This window comes from Girardinichthys multiradiatus, chromosome 15, assembly GCF_021462225.1.
Source record: "Girardinichthys multiradiatus isolate DD_20200921_A chromosome 15, DD_fGirMul_XY1, whole genome shotgun sequence".
Lineage (NCBI taxonomy): Eukaryota > Metazoa > Chordata > Actinopteri > Cyprinodontiformes > Goodeidae > Girardinichthys > Girardinichthys multiradiatus.
In genome coordinates, this window is record NC_061808.1 from 28,853,280 (window position 1) to 28,874,911 (window position 21,632).

General features: G+C 43.8%; 1 protein-coding gene across 1 annotated transcript; it reads right to left on the bottom strand.

Annotated features, from left to right (window-relative positions):
- Positions 1-12,608: 12,608 nt before the first annotated feature.
- On the bottom strand, positions 12,609-19,400 carry gtf2a1 (general transcription factor IIA, 1). The gene is made up of 10 exons (XM_047388793.1): positions 19,169-19,400; positions 17,722-17,823; positions 17,479-17,635; positions 17,252-17,316; positions 15,592-15,667; positions 15,361-15,485; positions 15,088-15,192; positions 14,699-15,001; positions 14,242-14,331; positions 12,609-14,071 (listed from the first exon to the last, which is right to left on the bottom strand). The coding sequence occupies exons 1-10, from the start codon at positions 19,196-19,198 to the stop codon at positions 13,964-13,966; spliced, it is 1,161 nt and encodes a 386-aa protein (XP_047244749.1). The 5' UTR covers positions 19,199-19,400; the 3' UTR covers positions 12,609-13,963.
- Positions 19,401-21,632: the final 2,232 nt, after the last annotated feature.

Consider the following 21,632-nt stretch of genomic DNA (forward strand, 5'->3'; position numbering starts at 1 on the left):
TATGTCATGAAATAAATAACTGTGAATGTCCAATTAAATGAATAATTGTACCATTAAATGTCCCATTAAATAATTAAATGTACCATTTATTTATTTAATACATGAAATTATGAAGTTCACAGTTAAATAATTGGGTCCATTAAATAGTTAAATTAACTTTTTAATGATTAAATTAAATAATTAAATACCATTTAAAAATAATTTATTTGAACATATATATAATTGTTTCATTCAATATTTATTTATAAATATAGAGAGGATTAAATATAGGTTATTTGGGGGGAAATTGGCAGAAATGTTTGGGAACCCCTGAGTTAGGAGACACTTTTTCCAACCGCCACCTTAACGTGGTGGAGGGGTTTGAGTGCTCAAATGATCCTAGAGGCTATGTTGTCTGGGGCCTAAATGCCCCTGGTAGGGTCTCCCATGGCAAACAGGCTCTAGGTGATGGTTCAGACAAAGTGTGGTTCAAGAATCCTTCATGAGGACCAAAATATCGAGGCACTTGACGTCACCCGGTACGGCGGAGCCGGGGTCCCACCCTGGAGCCAGGCCTGGGGTCGGGACTCGTCGGAGAGCGCCTGGTGGCCGGGTTGCTCCTCGCAGGACCCGGCCGGGCCAAGCCCGAACGAGAGATGCGAGGCCATCCCCCAGTGGGCCCACCACCTGCAGGGGGTACCGTGAGGGACCGGTGCAAAGAGGATTAGGTGGCGGACGAAGGTGGAGATCTCAGCGGCCTGATCCCCGGATGCTTAGGCTGGCTCTAGGAATGTGGAATGTCACCTCGCTGGGGGGGAAGGAGCCTGAGCTTGTGCGGGAGGTCGAGAGATCGACTAGAAATAGTCGGGCTCACCTCCACGCACAGCGTGGGCTCTGGAACCCATCTCCTTGAGAGGGGTTGGACTCTCTTCTACTCTGGAGTGGCCCACGGGGAGAGGCGGCGGGCTGGTGTGGGTTTGCTTGTTGCCCCCCAGCTCAGCCGTCTCGTGTTGGGGTTTACCCCAGTGGATGAGAGGGTCGTATCCCTGCGCCTTCGGGTTGGGGAGAGGTCTCTGACTATCATTTCAGCCTACGGGCCGAGTGGTAGTGCAGAGTACCCTGCCTTCTTGGCGTCCCTGTCGGGGGTGCTGGATAGTGCCCCTCCGGGGACTCCATTATTCTGCTGGGGGACTTCAACGCCCACGTGGGGAACGACAGTGACACCTGGAGAGGCGTGATCGAGAGGAATGGCCTCCCCGATCTGAATCCAAGTGGTGTTTTGTTATTAGACTTCTGTGCTAGTCACGGATTGTCCATAACGAACACCATGTTCAAACATAAGGGTGTCCATCAGTACACTTGGCACCAGGACACCCTAGGCAGGAGGCCAATGATCGACTTTGTTGTCGTATCATCAGACCTTCGGGTGCTTGTTTTGGACACTCGGGTGAAGAGTGTGCCCCCACAGTAATGGGGGCACTGTCCCGGTCCGTTGTGGTGATGAGAGCTGAGACGAAAAGCGAAGCTCTCAATTTACCGGTCGGTCTACGTTCCTACCCTCACCTATGGCCATGAACTTTGGGTCATGACCGAAAGAACGAGATCCCGGATACAAGCGGCGGAAATGAGCTTCCTCCGTAGGGTGGCCGGGCACTCCCTTAGAGATAGGGTGAGGAGCTCGGCCATCCGGGAGGGGCTCGGAGTAGAGCCGCTGCTCCTCTACATCGAGAGGAGCCAGTTGAGGTGGCTCGGGCATCTATACCGGATGCCTCCTGGACGCCTTCCTCGGGAGGTGTTCCAGGCACATCCCACCGGGAGGAGGTCCAGGGGACGGCCCAGGACACGCTGGAGGGACTATGTCTCTCGGCTGGCCTGGGAACGCCTTGGGCTCCCCCTGGAGGAGCTGGAGGAGGTGTCTGGGGAGAGGGACGTCTGGGCGTCTCTGCTGAGTCTGCTGCCCCCGCGACCCGGTCCCGGATAAGCAGAAGACGACGAGTACGAGTACTAGTACGAGTATGAGTTTTTCCAATATTCAAAAAAAAGACGAGCCATTATTTCAATTCTTTTCTTCTTGATTTTGCTCATTTCTTTTTCTTTTATTATCAGATTCGTGCTCAGTTTGTATGGGAAATACTGCATAGGCTGGTTTTATATAACTGCAGCACATTAATAAACCTATATGACCAAAAATTTAAAAACAGAAGGATCTCAGCAATCAACACTGGAGTTGAATTGTAAGATTCCTAGCAGGGCATCATTTTCAGCAATCCAGCATTGAAATGAAGAGCTAAAGGGATGATGTGCCTGGCTGCTTTCATGAGGACCTCCTTTAGAGCTGTGCTATTTAATTACAGCTTACAGTTCATCCCTACAGCCATGCTGAAGAAGATTGAAATCAAAGTCAGTGTAAACATTGGAGAGGCACAAAGCGACTGGACGGTGGCATGAACTTTACTGTTTTCCTATTTGGGATTATGTATAATTTCCCTCTGAAGCATGGGTAGACACGTAGTCTAATTAACAGACCGAGGTGAGCGGACCAAACAAGACTGCATTTATTTGAAAACTCTTCCTCCTGCTGGTTCTCAGGACCAGCCGATCATTCCTTTCCCCTTATAACAAATAAACTCGTATCGGAGCTGTTCCTCAAATAAGCAAGGCAGGACCCAAGATGTACCTCACCAGCAAAAGATTAGGTTTCTACACAAAAAAATATATATAATAAAGAAAACAAAAATAAAAAGGGGTTTCTATGAGGAATTGGAATTGCATCCAGCTTTTGTTCTTAGAGACAAAAAGTCCCTGGCTTGATGTCGTCATTTCTTTCGTTGCTACATGAGCCGGTCAGCGTGACGATCTACTTTCTCCCAGAAAGCTGTTGAGTGACGAGTAAAGTGGAGAGAAGAGCTTTTAGTCACTTAAAACATTTGTTCATTCACAAGCGGTTTTACATCCAGTGCCTTATAAAATTATTCATTTATTTTTAACTTTTCCATATTTTGTGGAATGACAACCTCAACTTTTTACAAACGATAATCAGAGGATTGACTTTCATATGTATTAAGTCCCCTTTAGTCAATAGCCCTAGATCAAATCCAGTGAAACCATCACCTATTTGGCAAATTGAGTCCATCTGTGTGTAACTTAATCTCAGTAAGAATCCAACTGTTCTGTGAAGGTTTTTTTTTAGAGAACATTAGTGAATAAACAGCATCATGAAGACCAAGGAACACAGCAGACAGGTCAGGGAGAAACAACAAGAGAGCTCTGTTCAGCCCGTCATAATAAAATGGAAAGAAGATGGCACAACTGCAAACCCAGTAAAACATGGTTGTCTACCTGAACTGACAGACTGGGTAAGGAGAGTATTAATCAGAGAAGCAGCCAAAAGACCCATGGTAACTCCGGAGGAGCTGCAGAGATTAACAAGACAATTATTAAGTCATGCACTCCACACATCTGGCTTGTTTGGAACAGTGGTAAGTAGAAAGCCGATGCTGAAAGAAAGACACAAGTTTGCCACAAGCCATGTAGGAGACATGGTAAGCAGGTGTTCAAAAGATCAGATGAGATCAAAATACCCAATCAAAAGGAACTTTTTGACCTATGTACAAAACACTGTGTGTTAGAAAACTAACACCGCACATCAGACCGAACACACCATTCACATTGTAAAACATGGTGTTGGCAGAATCGTGCTGTGGGGATGCTTCCCTTCAGCAAGGACAGGGAAACTGGTCAGAGTGAATAGGAAGATGAATGGAGGTTTATGCAGGGGAATCTTGGAAGGAAAGATGGTAGAGGCTGCAGAAGACCTGAGACTGTGGAGGAGGTTCACCTCCCAGTAGGATAACGACCCTAAACATACAACCAGAGCTACAATGGATATATTTACATCAAAACATATTCATGCGTTGGAATGGGCCAGTCAAAGTCCAAATCGAAATTCCAAATTAAAAATCAGCAAGACTAAAAACTGCTGTTAATTGAAAATCTCCATCCATTCTAAGTGAGCTTGAGTTGTTTTGTAAAGAATTAGCAAAAATGTAGTATTGTCAAATATTTTCTTTCCATTTTACTGTTGTGTACCACTTTATGTTGGTCTTTCACAGAAGATCCCAATAAAACACATTGAAGTTTGTGATTTTAATGTGACTAAATTTGAAAAACCACTTTTGCTAGAAAGTATTTGAAACAAACCCTGAAAAGATTCATCTGGATGCATTCCTTAGTAAACTACAGTTTTACATGCTGAGATTTGCAGCTGAATATATTAATAAGTAGTGGATAAAAGTCATCTTCATTGGTCAAAGTGTTCAGAGAGCAGCTATTCTGGAAAATATGTATGCTGGTCATAATTAACATATTCTATAGCCATGTTGTAAAAAGGAACATCTCTGTGTTTTTCCGACCTATAATACTCTGTACATGTGGAAAGCATAGCTGAAATTCCATTGTGTTTTCTAACAAAGAAAAATATGGGAAATATGTGGCAAACAAATTCAAAAACATTCCAGGAACATAAATGTGAGAGCTTCATAAAGAATGGTTCTACTTGTTTGCCTGCTGATGCCTACAAAGACCTGTTTTTGCTTTCTAATTTTCTCAAGATTTTCCTAATGGAAAGCACAAAAAGCAAGAATGCAACACAATATTTAAAGCTTTGAAGAGGAATCATCCCATCCAGATATCTGTTGTAAGCCCTGGTAATTATAGACAGAACTATGGACTGCCTTAAATGTAGCAAATAGTGATCATCCCTGAAATCCCCAGTTTATAAAACCTCTGTGTGCTCACTAACAGCATCATTTGAGTTCACTGCTCTACAAGAAAGGTTGGAGACACCTCATCAACACACCCTGCTGCAGGAGGTTTAGACAACTTCTTCCTGAAACACTCAGGTTTATTTTACAGGTCCATCTCAACATATCAGATTATAATCTAAATGTTTATTCATTTCAGTGAAGAAGTGAAACTGATTCATTCCACACAGTGATCATTTTTTTAAGTGTTTATTTGTCTTAATGTTGATGATTCTGGCTTCTAGGGCTTCTAGTTAAGGTGTAATAGAAGTCCAGGTTGATTTGTTTAGCAGCCTTCAGGTCATCTGTATCAAATATAATCAAAATTGGGTTAAGAACTGTCCAACACATTATTAAAAACTGGAAGGATAGTGGGGGGCCCATCGTCTTCGAGGAAGAAACGTGGCCGGAAAAAAATCCTGAATGATCGTGATCGATGATCACTTAAACGTTGGGTGAAATCAAATCAAAGAAAAACAACAGTAGAACTCTGGGCTTTGTTTAATAGTGAAAGTAAGAGCATTTTCTACACGCACAATGCGAAGAGAAATCAAGGGACTGGGACTGAACAGCTGTGTAGCTTTAAGAAAACCACTAATCAGTGAGGCTAACCGGGAAAAAAAGACTTCAATGTGCTAGGGAGCATAAAGATTGGACTCTGGAGCAATGGAAGAAGGTCATATGGTTTGATGAGTCCAGATTTACCTGTTCTAGAGTGATGGGCGCATCAGGGTAAGAAGAGAGGCAGGTGAAGTGATGCTCCCATCATGCTTAGTGTCTACCGTACCAGCCAGTGCTATGATCTGGGGTTGCTGCAGGTGGTCAGGTCTGGGTTCAGCAACAGTATGTGTTCAAAGAAGGAGGTCAGCTGACTACCTGAATATACTGAATGACCAGGTTATTCCATCAATGGATATTTTCTTCCCTGATGGTACAGCCATATTCCAAGATGACTGCCAGGATTAATCGGGCTCGACTTGTGAAAGAGTGGTTCAGGGAGCATGAGACATCATTCTCACATATGGATTGGCCACCACAGAGTCCAGACCTTAACCCCTTTGAGAATCTTTGGGATGTGCTGGAGAAGGCTTTGCGCAGCGGTCAGACTCTACTATCATTAATGCAAGATCTTCGTGAAAAATTACTGCAACATTGGGTGGAAATAAATCTTGTGACATTACAGAGGCTTATCGAAACAATGCCACACGAATGCATGCTGTAATCAAAGCTAAAGGAGGTCCAACGAAATATTAGTGTGTGACCTTTTTTTGTTTTGGTGGTGACTGTAAATATTTAAATAATTCTATACTATTTTGTTAGTAATTTTGTTCACTTTTTATTCATGGTTATTGTTTCTATTATTTATTTATCCTTCCTAATATTACCTAACTAGAGGTGCACCTTTAAGCTGTCCTGCCATTGAATGGTTTAATTTCACCTTAGAGGGATGATGAAGTTGATCTTATTTCTATATTAATAATTGTATGATTGATATAAAAGTTTATGTTTTCATTTACACGACTATTAAGGGGGTGGATCCCTGTGCGATCGAACCATTAGCGTTTTGTTAATTCACTGTTTATTGTAGAGAGAATATCTTTCCTTTGTCTTGGTCTTTCTGCCATCTTCTCTGCTTAAGACACTCTTAGGCTCACCAAAGGTCCTCCTCACTGCTCTGAACATTTCCTCACATTAGGAGCTCTCTTAAGGCCTAAGATGCCTCGTAAATAACTTTTATCTTACCGAGGGAAAGTTCTAAGAAAAATCTTAGAATTTGAGAAGATTATTCTTAGAATGCCGTCACCAAGAGTTACTTTTAGTCTTAGGATTCTTTGTGAATACGAGCCCGGTTCTATTTCTCCTTAACCCAGGTAAAACGTCTCTGGTATTGTCACTGGTTCAGGAGTGGTTTGACAAAAGAAATGTGACAGTTGTAGCCCATGTCCTGCTTACGTCTATGTGTGGTGGCTCTTAAAACCTTGACTCTAGATGCAGTGATGCCTTGGAAATCTCCCCAAAATTCTTGAAGGAGCTTTTATTCACAGTTTTCTCAAGCTGTTATTCCTACTGCTTGTGCACATTTCTCTTCTACACATTTTCCTTCCACTGAACTTTCCATTAAAATGCTTGCATACATCACTGAATCAGCTTGTCTAGCAATGATCTTTTGTGACTTACCTTCCTTGTGGAGGGTGTCAGATTATGACTGCTGGACATCTTCAGTCTTCCCAATGTGGTTGTAGTTTTAGAATCAGATCAGGAATATTGTGAATCAAGGGAAATGTTTTAGCAGGCACATAATACAGCCTGAGCTGGCAATTTGAGTGCTAATGGGTTCCATGCTAATACTATTAAGTAAATAAAGAAAAACTAAAATGTAAACAAAGCATTTCAGGAATGGGAGAGGAATAAAAACACTGGAAAAATATAGTCATAGCAAAACAAAAGGTAAATTCTCCTAAATCTGTTTTTATGCAAGGTCCCAAAACTGGCTACATACCTATTATCCCTACTTATTGATAAAAAAATATCTGACATGAAAAGGTACACCAGAAGGTGAAAGCTGCAAATATATATAAAAAAAGAAGTAAACCTCTAATTGCATCCATAGGAATCAGGACACAACGTATTCATGTGCTGCAAGTCACATGCAAAGGAATATTTAATCAGCAAGTTATTTATACAGAACATGAAAGCATAGCATTGGTTCTCAAAGTTGTATTTGACTGCGATGGACCTTTTTTATCACTCAACGTAAGCAAGATGCAGTTGGTGGTGGAAGACTAATGATTTGGGGTTGTTTTGCAGCTAAAGGACCATGACTTCCTCTGAAACATTCAACTTTACATGATGCCAAGCTAGCTCCAAAGATGACCAGAGATTTGTTCAAGATCTGACTAAAGCTAGACGGATAAGATGACATCTAGACACAGACAATTCAGAAGGAAAAGCATGAAAAGAAATAATGTCAGGAATGGACAGATCTTTGTCACATTCAACCCCCAGAGTTTTAAAACCATGGTATATTCACCATGCAACAGCACACATTCAACTGAATCAAACACCCACTGCTGATCGGCAAGGACTGTGATTTGACTGGTGAGCAAAAAAAAGCCAAAGATAAACATCTCCAGGGCCTCATTATAAGTCCCACTCACCAGCAGCTCAGTTTAAAGAAGCCAGGAGCAGCAAGAAGAGCCACTTCATCAGAGGCCGCCGGGGATCCATTACTCCTCCGCTGGGTCTGTCTGAGGGTGAGTACATCCTTGTGAAGTGAGATAGTTGTTCTTTTAGAGGAGACAGGCCGCCTCAAATCCATTTACAATCAAGGGGGGAAAATCCCTGTGTAGTTTCTGTCTCGGCTGTAATCCCAAACAGCACCACACCTTTTCTCCTGATTACCCTAAAGGAAAGTCACAGGGATTGAGATTGTTTAGGTAGGAGTTATAGGAGCTGGCAGAGTGAGCGCCCAGACTGTGCAGACCCCAGACTGCCATCCAGATGCCAGATAATGGAAGAGGGTAACTGAAGGAAGATCTTAAGCTTTGAGTGCAAGTTGGATTGTTTGAGATTTGGGCTTCTTACACCGTGATCATGTTAGAACAAGGAATGAATGGATCCGATTTAGAAGGAAACAGCAGACAGAAGGTTGTGAAGAAGTTTAAAGCAGGGTTATCTTATAAAACAATATCCAAGCTGTGACCTTATAAATCAGTGTACAACCCATGATTGGAAAATGGAAAGAACATGGCACAGCGAAAACTATGAAAAAACATCAAATATTTTTAAACCATTTTCCTTCCATTGACAGTAAACGCAACACGTCTTCATCGATCACAATAAAGCCTGATGAAAAGCAGGGAGAAAATTGTTTGCTGACTTTGTGTAAAACCATGTCCTTAACAACACCTACTGGTTCTATCATACCCAATTTAATAAAAGGGGGCTGAAATATAAATATTCACATCATTTTTTGAGCGTTGGTTTAAACACAGAATGCGAGACGGGAGAAAACTACTTTAATGGACGTCATGAGGTGTGAAATAGAAGAGCACAACGAAGGGCCAGGGTTTAATGAGACTCTAATAGAACGTACTGTCAGTGCATACATGTGGAAGCCCGTTTCGGCCACAGTGATGCACCTCGTTCTTTCAACTGAGCTCAGTCAGGATGACGCGGTGATGATGCTGCACACCGACAGGTCGCACTGTGACACAGCAGGGCGCTGCAACATCCATAAGGTTATCTAAAGTACTCTGAAGGGGGCGGAATGGAAGCATAGCCCCATAAATTTACACATATATTTATATTATATTGTAGATATGTTTATACTGTTTAATTTGTATTGTATTGCACCGACTACGCCAAAACAAATTCCTTGTATGTCCAAAAACGTACTTGGCAATAAAGCTTTTCTGATTCTGATTCTGAAAACTATTCACATACATTAAATATAATCATAAATACCTAAGAAATGGTAAAAATCAACTTTTACCCTAAACTGGTTTTTAGTCCTGATTTTAAAGGAGCCAAGTTATTTGTTCTGTTGCTTTGGTTCAGAAATGTTTGACAAACGTTTTCTGTTACTAAACATATTTATGTTTCATCAAATCAAATCCACAAAGATGAAGTAAGACGGGGCTCATTAGTGATGAAAGCATGGCCAGGACGCAGCAGCAAACAGTTTATAACAGGTTCACAAAACTATCTATAGTTCGGAGCACAATTTGAAAGATTCCACAGAAAAATTGAGTTTTCCGCTATGAAACTGTATTGATGTATTAAAGAAATGTGTCCCTTTTAGCTCTCTTAGGCAATCTGGGCTGCTAAAATCCCAAATCGTTGAACTACCGCTTACAAAATCTGGGATGTCAAGCCTTAAACCCTGATTCAGAAACGCAGATATTTTGACATTAGATGCAGACATCACCCCTGGCAGAGATGTAAAACTCGTCCTCGTACTCGTCGTCTTCCGCTTATCCGGGACCTGGTCGCGGGGGCAGCAGACTCAACAGAGACGCCCAGACGTCCCTCTCTCCAGACACCTCTTCCAGCTCCTCCAGGGGGAACCCAAGGCGTTCCCAGGCCAGCCGAGAGACATAGTCCCTCCAGCATGTCCTGGGCCGTCCCCTGGGCCTCCTCCCGGTGGGACGTGCCTGGAAAACCTCCCGAGGAAGGCGTCCAGGAGGCATCTGGTATAGATGCCCGAGCCACCTCAATTGGCTGCTCTCGATTTGGAGGAGGAGAGGCTCTACTCTGAGCACTGGGAACAGGTCCGACTCAGTGCCGGCAATGCGGACCAAACTCCTGCTCCGCTCGTACAGGGACCGGATGGCCCCTAATAAAGGGCCCCCGATTCCATACTCCTGGAGCACCCCCCACAGGGCATCACGAGGGACACAGTCAAATGCCTTCTCCAGGTCCACAAAACACATGTGAACTGGTTGGGCAAACTCCCATGAACCCTCGAGCACCCTGTAGAAGGTATAGAGCTGGTCCAGTGTTCCACGGTCGGGACGAAAACCACACTGCTCTTCCTGAAGCCAAGGTTCGACTATCGACCGGAATCTCCTCTCCAATACCCTGGCGTAGGCCTTACCAGGGAGGCTGAGGAGTGTAATCCCCCTGTAGTTGGAACACACCCTCTGGTCCCCCTTCTTATGAAGGGGGACCACCACCCCAGTCTGTCAGTTCAGAGGCACTGTCCCGGACCGCCACGCAATGTTGAAGAGGCATGTCAACCATGACAGCCCTACAACATCCAGAGACTTGAGGTACTCAAGGCGGATCTCATCCACCCCCGAAGCCTTGCCACCGCTGAGCTTTTTAACCACCTCGGTGACTTCAGCCTGGGTGATGAAAGAGTCCAACCCCGAGTCCCCAGCCTCTGTTTCCACCACGGAATGCGTGATGGCAGGATTGAGGAGATCCTCGAAGTACTCCTTCCACCGCCCGATAATGTCCTCAGTCGAGGTCAGCAGTCTCCCACCCCCACTATAAACAGTGTTGGCGAAGCACTGCTTCCCCCTCCTGAGGCGCCGGATGGTTTGCCAGAATTGCTTCGAGGCCAACCGGTAGTCCTTCTCCATGGCCTCACCAAACTCCTCCCAGGCCCGAGTTTTTGCCTCTGCCACCGCCCAGGCTGCAGCACGCTGGGCCTCACGGTACCCATCAGCCGCCTCAGGAGTCCCACAAGCCAACCACAGCCAATAGGACTCCTTCAGCTTGACAGCATCCCTTACTGCCGGTGTCCACCACTGGGTTCTGGGACTGCCGCCGTGACAGGCACCGCAGACCTTACGGCCGCAGCTACGGGCAGCAGCATCGACAATAGATGCGGAGAACATGCTCCACTCGGACTCTATGTCTCCAACATCCTCCGGGATCTGGTCGAAGCTCTCCCGGAGGTGGGAGTTGAATACACCCCTGGCCGAGGGCTCCGCCAGGCGTTCCCAGCAGACCCTCACTATGCGCTTGGGCCTGCCAAGTCTGTCCGGCTTTCTCATCCTCCAGCAGATCCAACTCACCACCAGGTGGTGATCAGTGGACAGCTCAGCCCCTCTCTTCACCCGAGTGTCCAAAACATGCAGTGGAACTAGAACTCATCAAAGGTTGGACATCATTCCTGAATCCAAACTTTGACATCTGAATATTTGACGTCTGATGATATGACAACAAAGTCGATCATCAACCTCCTGCCTAGGGTGTCCCGGTACCAAGTGCACTGATGGACACCCTTATGTTTGAACATGGTGTTCGTTATGGACAATCCGTGACTAGCACAGAAGTCCAATAACAAAACACCACTCGGATTCAGATCGGGGAGGCCATTCCTCCCGATCACGCCTCTCCAGGTGTCACTGTTGTTCCCCACGTGGGCGTTGAAGTCCCCCAGCAGAATAATGGAGTCCCCGGGAGGGGCACTATCCAGCACCCCCGACAGGGACGCCAAGAAGGCCGGGTACTATGCAGTACCACTCGGCCCGTAGGCTGAAATGATAGTCAGAGACCTCTACCCAACCCGAAGGCGCAGGGATATGACCCTCTCATCCACTGGGGTAAACCCCAACACGAGATGGCTGAGGTGGGGGGCAACAAGCAAACCCACACCAGCCCGCTGCCTCTCTCCGAGGGCCACTCTAGAGTAGAAGAGAGTCCAACCACTCTCAAGGAGATGGGTTCCAGAGCCCACGCTGTGCGTGGAGGCGAGCCCGACTATTTCTAGTCGATATCTCTCGACCTCCCGCACAAGCTCAGGCTCCTTCTCCCCCAGCGAGGTGACATTCCACGTCCCTAGAGCCAGCCTAAGCATCCGGGGATCGGGCCGCTGAGGTCTCCACCTTCGTCCGCCACCCAATCCTCTTTGCACCGGTCCCTCACGGTTTCCCCTGCAGGTGGTGGGCATTCATTTTTTAGCACAGCAGCATAAATTCACTGCATTTTGGAGATTCACCTTCCCTTCCCCCTCGCTGTGTGATAAATGCGGATCAGCGTAGCCTGCAACAGGTCCAGTTATTACTATGCAGGTACTGACAAGGTTAAAGCAGCAGCTACTTTTGGTAGCTTTTGCCTGTTCTCTATAGTTTTTCCCATTTTGAATAGTGGGTCAGAGAAGAGTCTCATGCCCCGTGGAGCTGGGAAGCCGTTGATACCAACTGAGATTCTCTAGACATCTCTGGACTTCAAACAGTATGAGAAAAAAGGAAGTGACTGCAGTTAAAGATTTCCTTCAGGGATGTGAATGAAAGTGGAGACCACAGCTTATAGGGAATCAGTGAGTTGATTTGACTTCAAAACATAGGAGTCAAATAAGAACCAAACCCCAGGAACGAGTCAAGAACGTTTTATTTCAAACTGCTGCAACAGGGCACTAAAAAACAACTGCAGAAATACACACAGCCCCCCCCCCCCTCCCAAAGTCAAACTTACAGTGATAGAAAATGTATCATTTTAAAAGCTCTGAATGGATGAAATGATTCCCAACATTATGTAGCTTTCAATCAAACATAAAGAAACAAAAAAAAAAAGGATAAAAGGAACACTTATGAGATAATAATAAGAGCACAGTTTGGTGCTGAACAACATAGAACATTTTACAAACTTTGAGCAATAAATAGATGAGTAAAACGACACCATCCTCGCTGCTTTAACTGTGGCATGTTGACAAAACAGAGGAAAGTGGTGCACACACATTCCCACTGCTTCCAGCGCCTGTAGTCAGTCACAGTCTCTCTTTTCCACACACACACACACACACACACACGGAAGACGCCATTGATTATTGGAACTGGCTGACCTCACAACACATTGATAAACCAACAGTGCAAATTTTTTAGACGACTGCAGAAAACCTAAGAGCAAAGACAATCCACTGAAATGGCAAACTTTCCATTTATACAATTCTTAAATGATTTTTTTTTATTTTGGTACTTTTTGGGTAAAAGATGGAATGAAGCTCCAGGGAAGCAAGGAGGGAAAATAACAGCATTTTTGATTATGGGGCACATAAAAAAAACAAAACACAAGTTCATATAATTTTACCTTCTTTTTCTTCACTTTCATTAAAAAAAAATCTAAAATAATAAACAGATTAACGACATAAAACACTCTGGAGCACCATTTTTAACAAAATATGGAGACAAACTCTGATCCAAGAACAAAAACCCAGAAGCCAAACGGTGATTGGGAGCATTCTAAAAGGCAGCACATTTGACCGGCGGCACTAAGTCTGGGTTTAAATGTAGACACCAGTCAACCCACTACAGTGGATTAGAAAGGTATTTCTCATCTATGGGCTTGTTATGAATGACCTCGGTTCTCTTGCGGTGACACGGGTCACCTCACCCTGGTCCACTACACCTGTTTGATGTGAAATGCTTACACTAGTGAATTCTGTCAAGAAAAACGCAGAGAAGCCGGGAAGATGAAGACAGACAATAGGAGAAACAATGCTCAATTACCAGCCCCACTCTTCTTCTGTAGGTTTCTCATCCCACAAGGCCTTGCTTGAGTGTTTTTTCCAAGGTTGACACCCAGATTTTACGGTACCTCCCAATCCTTTGGGTTTGTAGGACTTCTCGAGGTCTCTCCAGTCAGAGTTCGGAAGGATGCTCAACTGTCTGTTAGTTGGACAGGAGGAGCTACAGAGTTTCTGCTCCCGCTGCATTTGCTTTGCCATTCCTTCACCACTCGGCATCTCCGGTGGCTTTGGAAAAGACAAAATCTCTGCCGTTAAGATTCATGATCCCGTCCTTCAGGTGGAATTTCCATTTGGTCTTACTTCTGTGAATCTGTGGGGGGAAACGGGGAAAAGGAAATGAGTCGGGGGCGTAGAGCACAGAAGAACCCTGTTTTATAGGCTCAAATCTCCTCAGCTCACACACACGGAGGGATCAGCCTGAGCTTTAGTCACAACGATACAGAATCACAGTTTTCTACAGGAGGAGCTACTATGTCTTACCTTGTCATACTGGCACACAACAACATTCTCTGTATCAAACAGCTCCTGATCTTCATCTTCGCTGACATCATCTTCACTATTCAGCGGCTCCTAACCAGGAAACCAAACACATCAGTTTAGTGCATGCGGTTTATCTTCCCAACCACAAACCTAAGTATTTTATTGACAAACCAACACAGTCAGTGTGGAGATCAGTTGCATTCAGGCCCTACGTCACTATTTTGAAGATCTACTTTTCACAGCAATTACAGCTGCAGGTTTATTGGTGTGTCTCTGCCAGCTTTGCTCATCTACAAGCTGAAATGTTTGCTCATTTTTCGCTCTGGATGATATTTGGGGTTCTAATGGGTCAAAATGTGATAAAGCTTGAAGGTCCTTATGGCTGGAAAACTACAGACACCATAAATGAAAAATTGAAAGCAGCCATTCTGAAGATTTGTCTTTCGCCAAGGCTCACCTCTTCAACCTGCCCATCTTCTCCTCCATCCTTGTCTTTCTCCTCTTCCTCATCTTCGTCGTACTCCTCCTCCTCATCCTCCTCCTCTGAGGAGGTGTCTCCCGCTCCGTCCACCTGGAGCATCATAGGCGGCTGCTGCGCCTGGGGTTGTGGCTGGGTCTGCTGCTGCGCCTGTGGGAGGGCCTGTGCTGCGGCTGCACCCTGGACCTGCTGGATCTGAGCTGCTGCGGCGGCTGCTCCTCCTGCTGCTGCAGCCATTGCTGCCTGACCCGGCTGCTGCACCATAGCTGATGCCTGCACCACCTGCTGGTGGAAACATGCACAGCAGAAACCTATTAGAAATGACCAGAGGACATAGGAAACGTCCCTTGAAGCGACTGAGCTCTGACCTGTGTGCTGCCTTGAACTTTGTTCCCTGAAGCTAAGACGATCTGCTGCGGCTGGATGATGACTCCGGTTTGCTGGGGCAGACCTCCCTGTAGAGGAGTCAGGACCTAGAGAAAAAAAAAAAAAAAAAAAAGGTTCAAACAATCACAGAAACAGTATGTTAGTTGCATTAATCTTATTCAGTTTAAAGTTAAATTTATAAAACTGCAGCTAAGCCATGTTGCTGACAGCATGTTTTTACATATAAAGGTCTCTCCATACATTACAGGACGTACCTGCTGTATGACCGGTGCCTGAACGCCACCGGGCTGCATCGGCTGCTGCAAAACAATTGGCTGCTGGGACTGCTGAATGATGTACTGAGTCCCATTGGCAGCACGCACCACCTGCAGGATCTGACCTGAGTCAACAAACATCGCAAAAAAAAAAAAAAAGTCCTTACATCCGACAGCGGAGAGCAGAACAACTCGGAGCAAAAAGCAATGAGATGTATGTGAACGCTTTACCTTGGCTGGTGATAATCTGCTGGTATGGGGTGACCCCTGTGGGTAACGCTAGGGTAGCTGCGGTGGCTGCTGCACTCTAGACGGAGGGAGCGAGACGCGCATCAACACAACAGATAAAGATTTAAAACGCAGTAAAGAAGTAAAACAATTACAATGGAACATTTTCACTGTTATTCTGCTAGCTGACAAGATAAAGACACCATTTGTTTCACAGCATAAACAAAGAAAGTTGCGAATGCGTCTCAATAATACTGTTTGAGGTATAAGAAGGATAATCATCTGATTCAACAGTAACAGATGGTCAACAGGAGAAACGTGATGAGGGGAAAACCTTTTTCTTTTATTAATAAGTGAGATAAAAGCTGCAGAGTAACAGAATCCAGCACATACAACGTCTTACTGAGTATTAACACCTGCTAACATTTCTAATGTTACAACCACAACTTTAATATATTTAGTAGAGACTTTAAGTGATAGATCAACACAAATGGTGCATAATTGTGAAAAGAAAGAAAAAGCATCAACGTTTTTATTCCTGCTCCGTAGAACCACAGCTGCGGGCTCTTTGGGGCAGAATGAAACTCTGGGAAAAGCCTGAACGAAAACAGAATGCCAGCTTCTGCTGAATGTTTAATTATTGGTTTGATCATTGTGCTCAAATGTATGTTTTGCTGTATGGTCACTGAAAACTGGTTAATTCAGAAGAATATTTTCCATATGATGTGAGCCAAGGGTAGGAACTCAAGCTGAGGTTTTCCAGACTGACTCTGGATCTCGGTGACTACTGTGGTCGCTTATTTTTCTTTTTTTATTTCCAGCACAAAATAAATCAAGACATGAGACACATCTGTGGACATCAGATTTCATGTGACAGACTCTCAGTTGAGTTTGGACTTTTGGATTGGACCATTCTTACACAAGCATGCTTCGATTTGAACCGTTCCACTGTGGATCTGGCTGAATGTTTAGGGTTGTTGTCCCGCCAGACATCCCAGATTTTATTTAGCGCCATCAACCGACCAGCTTCCCTTTCCCCCGTTGACATTTTAAAGCATTTCCAAACCATGAATCTGTCACCATCATATTTAACGGTGTGCCGGCTTCTTGATTCATTTCGGTCTCATCTGATCAGAGCACCTCCTTCCACATATATGCTTTGACCCCTAACCTTGCTTGTGGCAAACTGCAAACAGGATTTATTTCTTTCCCACCTGAGCTGTTGATCTGCGCAGTTCCTTACGCGACACGATTTTCAGATTATTAGTGAAATCATTTGGAAACCATGAATCATTTTACATTCCCTTCACAGTGATGCACTTCCATTCGTCTTTCACATGACATCCCTGAAAATACATTGAGGTCTGTGGTTGTAATGTGACAAAACGTGGAGACGTTCGAGGAATGTAAATACTTTACTTGTAAAGAACAGCAAACATGAACTTTTTTTTATTATTAGCGCTGGTTACCAATTACTCTCTAATGCAGTTTACCTTCATTACAGCCTCTCAATCTGCCTGTGCCAGAACACGGGGGCTGCAGAGACACCTACCTTGTACTACGGGCCTGCCTACTCAGTGAGTCATAAACAGCTGTTTGTATATTAGGTTATTTCTTTATAAATATCCAAAACTAAATAAGTTTGTGCCCATGAGTTACTCACCATTCCCGTTGCACTCATGTGCTGTAGCATCTTCTGATCCTGAACAATGACTTGCTGCTGGGGTGCTGTGGACAACAGCATGGCCCCAAGGCAACTATTAATAATACTCATTTAAAAAAAGTGTCATAAATTCAAGTTACATTCATTTCCACTGCATCTTTAAGCCAGCATTCAGAATGCATTGTGATGCTGGTGCTTTCCACTCCCGGGTTCGACTGTGGACCTACCTTGCTGCTGCTGCTGCTGAGTGGGGAGAATGACCTGCTGGGCCTGTGTCTGCTGCGTCACCTGCTGGACATGCTGCTGAGCGGCCTGCAGGGCTGCCTGCTCGTCACTGTGGAAGCCCTCCACTGCCTTGGACTGCATCAGCTTGTTCTCCCATAGCTTCAGCAACGAACAGAGACATTAGTTTAGTGGAGTGACTGGTGACGGTGAGGGGGTTGCAGCATTGCTGCTGTAGTTGGGGTTACCGTTTTCAGCTCCAGGAGAACCTGCTCATCCACTCCCTCATCCAGGAACAGCTCCCGCACCTCGTTGATCACATCATCGATTACACCCTTATATAATTTAGGCTAGAAGGCAAACAAAACATTTCCTATTAAAGAGGCTGCTACAGAGAAATGAACTCGATTAAAATGAACGCATTTGGAAAGATTAATGATCAATAAAACCGAGGATGTGGTGTTTAAACACGCCTTGTAATTACAGAACCAGTTCCTAATGTTGAACTGAACACAATATGAATTAAAATACACGGCGTCCCAGCTGATAAGCAGTGATATAAACGTATAGCTGGGGGAGTTCGGCTATGTCTCCCCTAGCACTGAGCTACAGCGCTCCTAACAAAACACGCAGCGTCTAAATGTCCACGACAAGGCGGGACAGCCTGCTCCCGAGAGCAGCCAGCACCGAGGCCGCTGCGCCGCACTGCCCCGGTGTCCGCAGCGGACACCTCGGTCTGCTCCTCTCCTCTCCTCCCCCACAGCCCCCGTCGGTTTCCTCCACTATTTAAAGCACAGTGTGGTGTTTATATGTAGAGCCGGTGACGTAGCGTCGTGTAGCACCGTCCCATCCCGGCCAGTCTATATTAGACGGCCAATATGGCGCTATAAAACCAGGCGGAGGGGAGGAGGAGGGCCAGAAGCAGGAGAGAGAAGAGACCAGGGAGGCCATTTTACGGAGCGGCGCGAACAGCCGCCTGCTTTTCAGCTTTATAAGATCTCTTCCGCTTTTTATACAAAATATACGGCTTAGACAAAAGTAATTTGGCTTTGACGTTAGGGAGCAGGACCTTTTTGGCGTTTTATGGATAAAATGTGTGTTTTAGGACGGCTTTCGGCGTCCTCTCGTCTTGGAAATGGTGGACAAAGATAAGGCAGCTGACTGAGCGTCGAAGACTTTCCTCAAAATGAGGCTTTAATGTTTCAAAATTAAGCTTATTTCAGCCAGAATGGATGGTGACTGTGCTTTGGATACATCTGAGTTTCATAAGTCATGTTAAAAAAAACCTTAAAACGGTAACATTTATCCTATTTATCTCATACCTTTGGTACAACACAAAAAAACCGAAAAAAAAAAAAATAAAGACTCACAAACGGACAAACCAAGCTAACCTAATTTATAAAACTTCAACCTAACAAAAACTATTAAATCTTAAAACTGCAGTTAAACTTAATTCTTACGTGTTTCTTAATAATTCTCCTGCAATGGTTTCGTGTCAAACAACCCTCGAGTTTCGAAAACTGAAAATAATGGCTGCTTGTCTGAACGTTGATTCTGTCATTTTAATGGACTTAAACAGTGGTGAGTTGGTTACAGCACATTCACATGACTGCGAGAAATAAAAACCAGCCTTTTCCACCAACTTTACCCCCATTCTCCCCCTCTCACTGACAGTCCTCGGAGATTGATCCTTACCACTTGGTTCGAGTTAGCCGAGCTCGCCATTATACGCGTAGTGTACAAACCACACGGAAATGGGCGAGAGATAGAGCCAAAAATACGACAAAAAAAGACTGTGAGCGGTACTTTTAAAAGAGCCGGTAACGCTTTTGTAAATAAAACACAGTTGTTTTGGTCTTATTTACAATCCCCGGGCTGCGACTCCCCAGCCGTCTTCCTTCTGCCGTTGTCCTGCTTTATATACTGAGCGATGGAGCTGCGAGTGCGCCGAACATAGGGCAGGGTCAAATGTCGCATATCGCGAGATTTCACATGGGAAACGATGACTAATTACCGCTGCGGCTGGTGGGAAACGTAGTTCTAACTCGAAAAAGAGAGTAACTACGACTTGACTATTGGAGCTTCTTAATGCTTTGTGGTTCTATTATTTTAATTAGACCAACTGTAAATAACAAGGCTTCATGTATGATAGAAATTAATCGCATTTTGCCAGGAACCACACATAGTTTACCTCCAAAGTTAATATTTTAAGAAATATACTACTACTACTACTACTAATAATGCAATTATTATTAGTAATATTATATTATTCAGATGGTAATGTATTAAAAGATATACTGCTACTACTAATGATTATATTATTGTTATTCATTTTAATCATATAAATAAATAAAACAAAAAAATACATATTAGAATAAATCTTCTGTAAAACTGTTTCTAATGAGTAATAAATTATGATACCCCCACATTCATTCCAACTTTAAAAGGCTAAAATTAGACATAGCCTTATTGCGTCAGATGCACATGATTAGGACACCATTACTGAGCATTTTGAAGGAGGTTTTCCCTGTTCAAACCTCAGACATTTTGTTTATTGTGCTTCTGACTGTTAGAGTGAGAGTGAACACCATGCTGAGACCAAAAAAGTTGTCTGGCCTTCAGAAAGAAGATTTTAGCAGCTTGCTGGTCTGAAAAGGGGTTTGAAGACTTCTAAAAACCGCCAACATAAGAAGGTCTGAGCATCCAAGCAAGACAGCGCATGAGTTTAATTTTCAAGGGAGGTGAGGAAGGAGGAAACCTTTGCTCTCTTAGAAAAAACATAAAGGCCAGACAGAGGTTTATGAGAAAGAACATAAATAAAGACCAGCACTTCTTGCATAAACCAAATACAGCATTCCAGGAATAGAATTTCACATCAACTATGAAACATGAAGAAGGAGGTGTCATGGTTTGGGGAATCTTTGCTTCAACATGACATGGCCAGCTCACCATCCTACAGTCCACCATGAATTGTACCATACATCAGAAGTGCTTAAGAGAAAAAAGACTCAAAAATGACTGGCTGAGAGTTAAGAATTAGGTATTCAAAGTCCAAAGCCAGATCTTAATCTAACTGGGTGGAATGAAACAGGCTGTACATACAAAAACCCAGCAAACATCTCCCAGCCGAACGTGAGGAGTTGGGCAACTTTCCTCAGAACAATTTCAGAGACTGATACAAAAAAAGGATGTAACTGATGTTATTTCAGCCACAGAGGGTAAGATTAGTTATAGGCAGGTAGAGTGTCCCAGTTCTTTGTTGTTATGTTTTCTTAAATGATTAAAACAAGGCTGATATTTGTTGCTTACCTGTAAATGAATCACACGTCTTTTAACTAAATATATAAAAAGACCAGATGTGGACATGTGAACAGTTCATTTGAACAATCTAATTATTTAAAGAGGTGTAATAAATTTCCATGAAGGAACTTAGTCCCAATTAGAAATGGCTTCATACCTTTACAGAATGATAGATGTCAACAACTGAAATTCAACACTTCATCACAGTTTGACTCAAAAGTATGCATACCCCTGGCAGATTTATATTTCAAATTATATTCACTCAATCTAGAAGTTTGTTTCTGATTGGAAATGACACAGGCATCTGCCAAAGGACAACATAATGCACAAGTATTATTATTTCTTATTTAAAAGCAAAAATTTCCCTGTTTTTCTTAACATTTTATCAGAAATTGGCATGTCGAAAGTGAATTATATCTTCCTCAATAATCTTTACAGTAATCGAACCCTGAACAGCTATTCGCATGTTCCCACTGGTGTTTTTGTTTTGTTTTATGTTGCTACTTAGCTTCAAACTGCTGAGGTTAGAAGGCCAACTCACCAGCCTTTTCCATCTTTAGCTCCCTCCACAGATTCTCAATCGGATTCATTACAGGACTCCAAAATCCTAATATTACTGTCAATCAAAAGGAACATGTTGGTTAAATTTGGATTACTTTAAAATGTGAAATGTGAACATTAAGAGATAAAAAACGATGATGTTTGTATCTTCAAAAGGTCGTTGCTTCAAAGTACAGGTCTTTCTCAAAATATTAGCATATTGTGATAAAGTTCATTATTTTCCATAAAGTCATGATGAAAATTTAACATTCATATATTTTAGATTCATTGCACACTAACTGAAATATTTCAGGTCTTT

Bases quoted from the DNA above. Each gene is read 5' to 3' on its own strand.
- gtf2a1 (XM_047388793.1), bottom strand. From the start codon at position 19,198: ATGGCGAGCTCGGCTAACTCGAACCAAGTG. The intron at 15,002-15,087 runs GTCAGAGCTCAG...TTCCACCAGCAG, and splicing joins AAGTTCAAGGCAGCACACAG to GTGGTGCAGGCATCAGCTAT. The intron at 14,072-14,241 runs GTAAGACATAGT...TTCCCCCCACAG, and splicing joins TTGTGTGCCAGTATGACAAG to ATTCACAGAAGTAAGACCAA.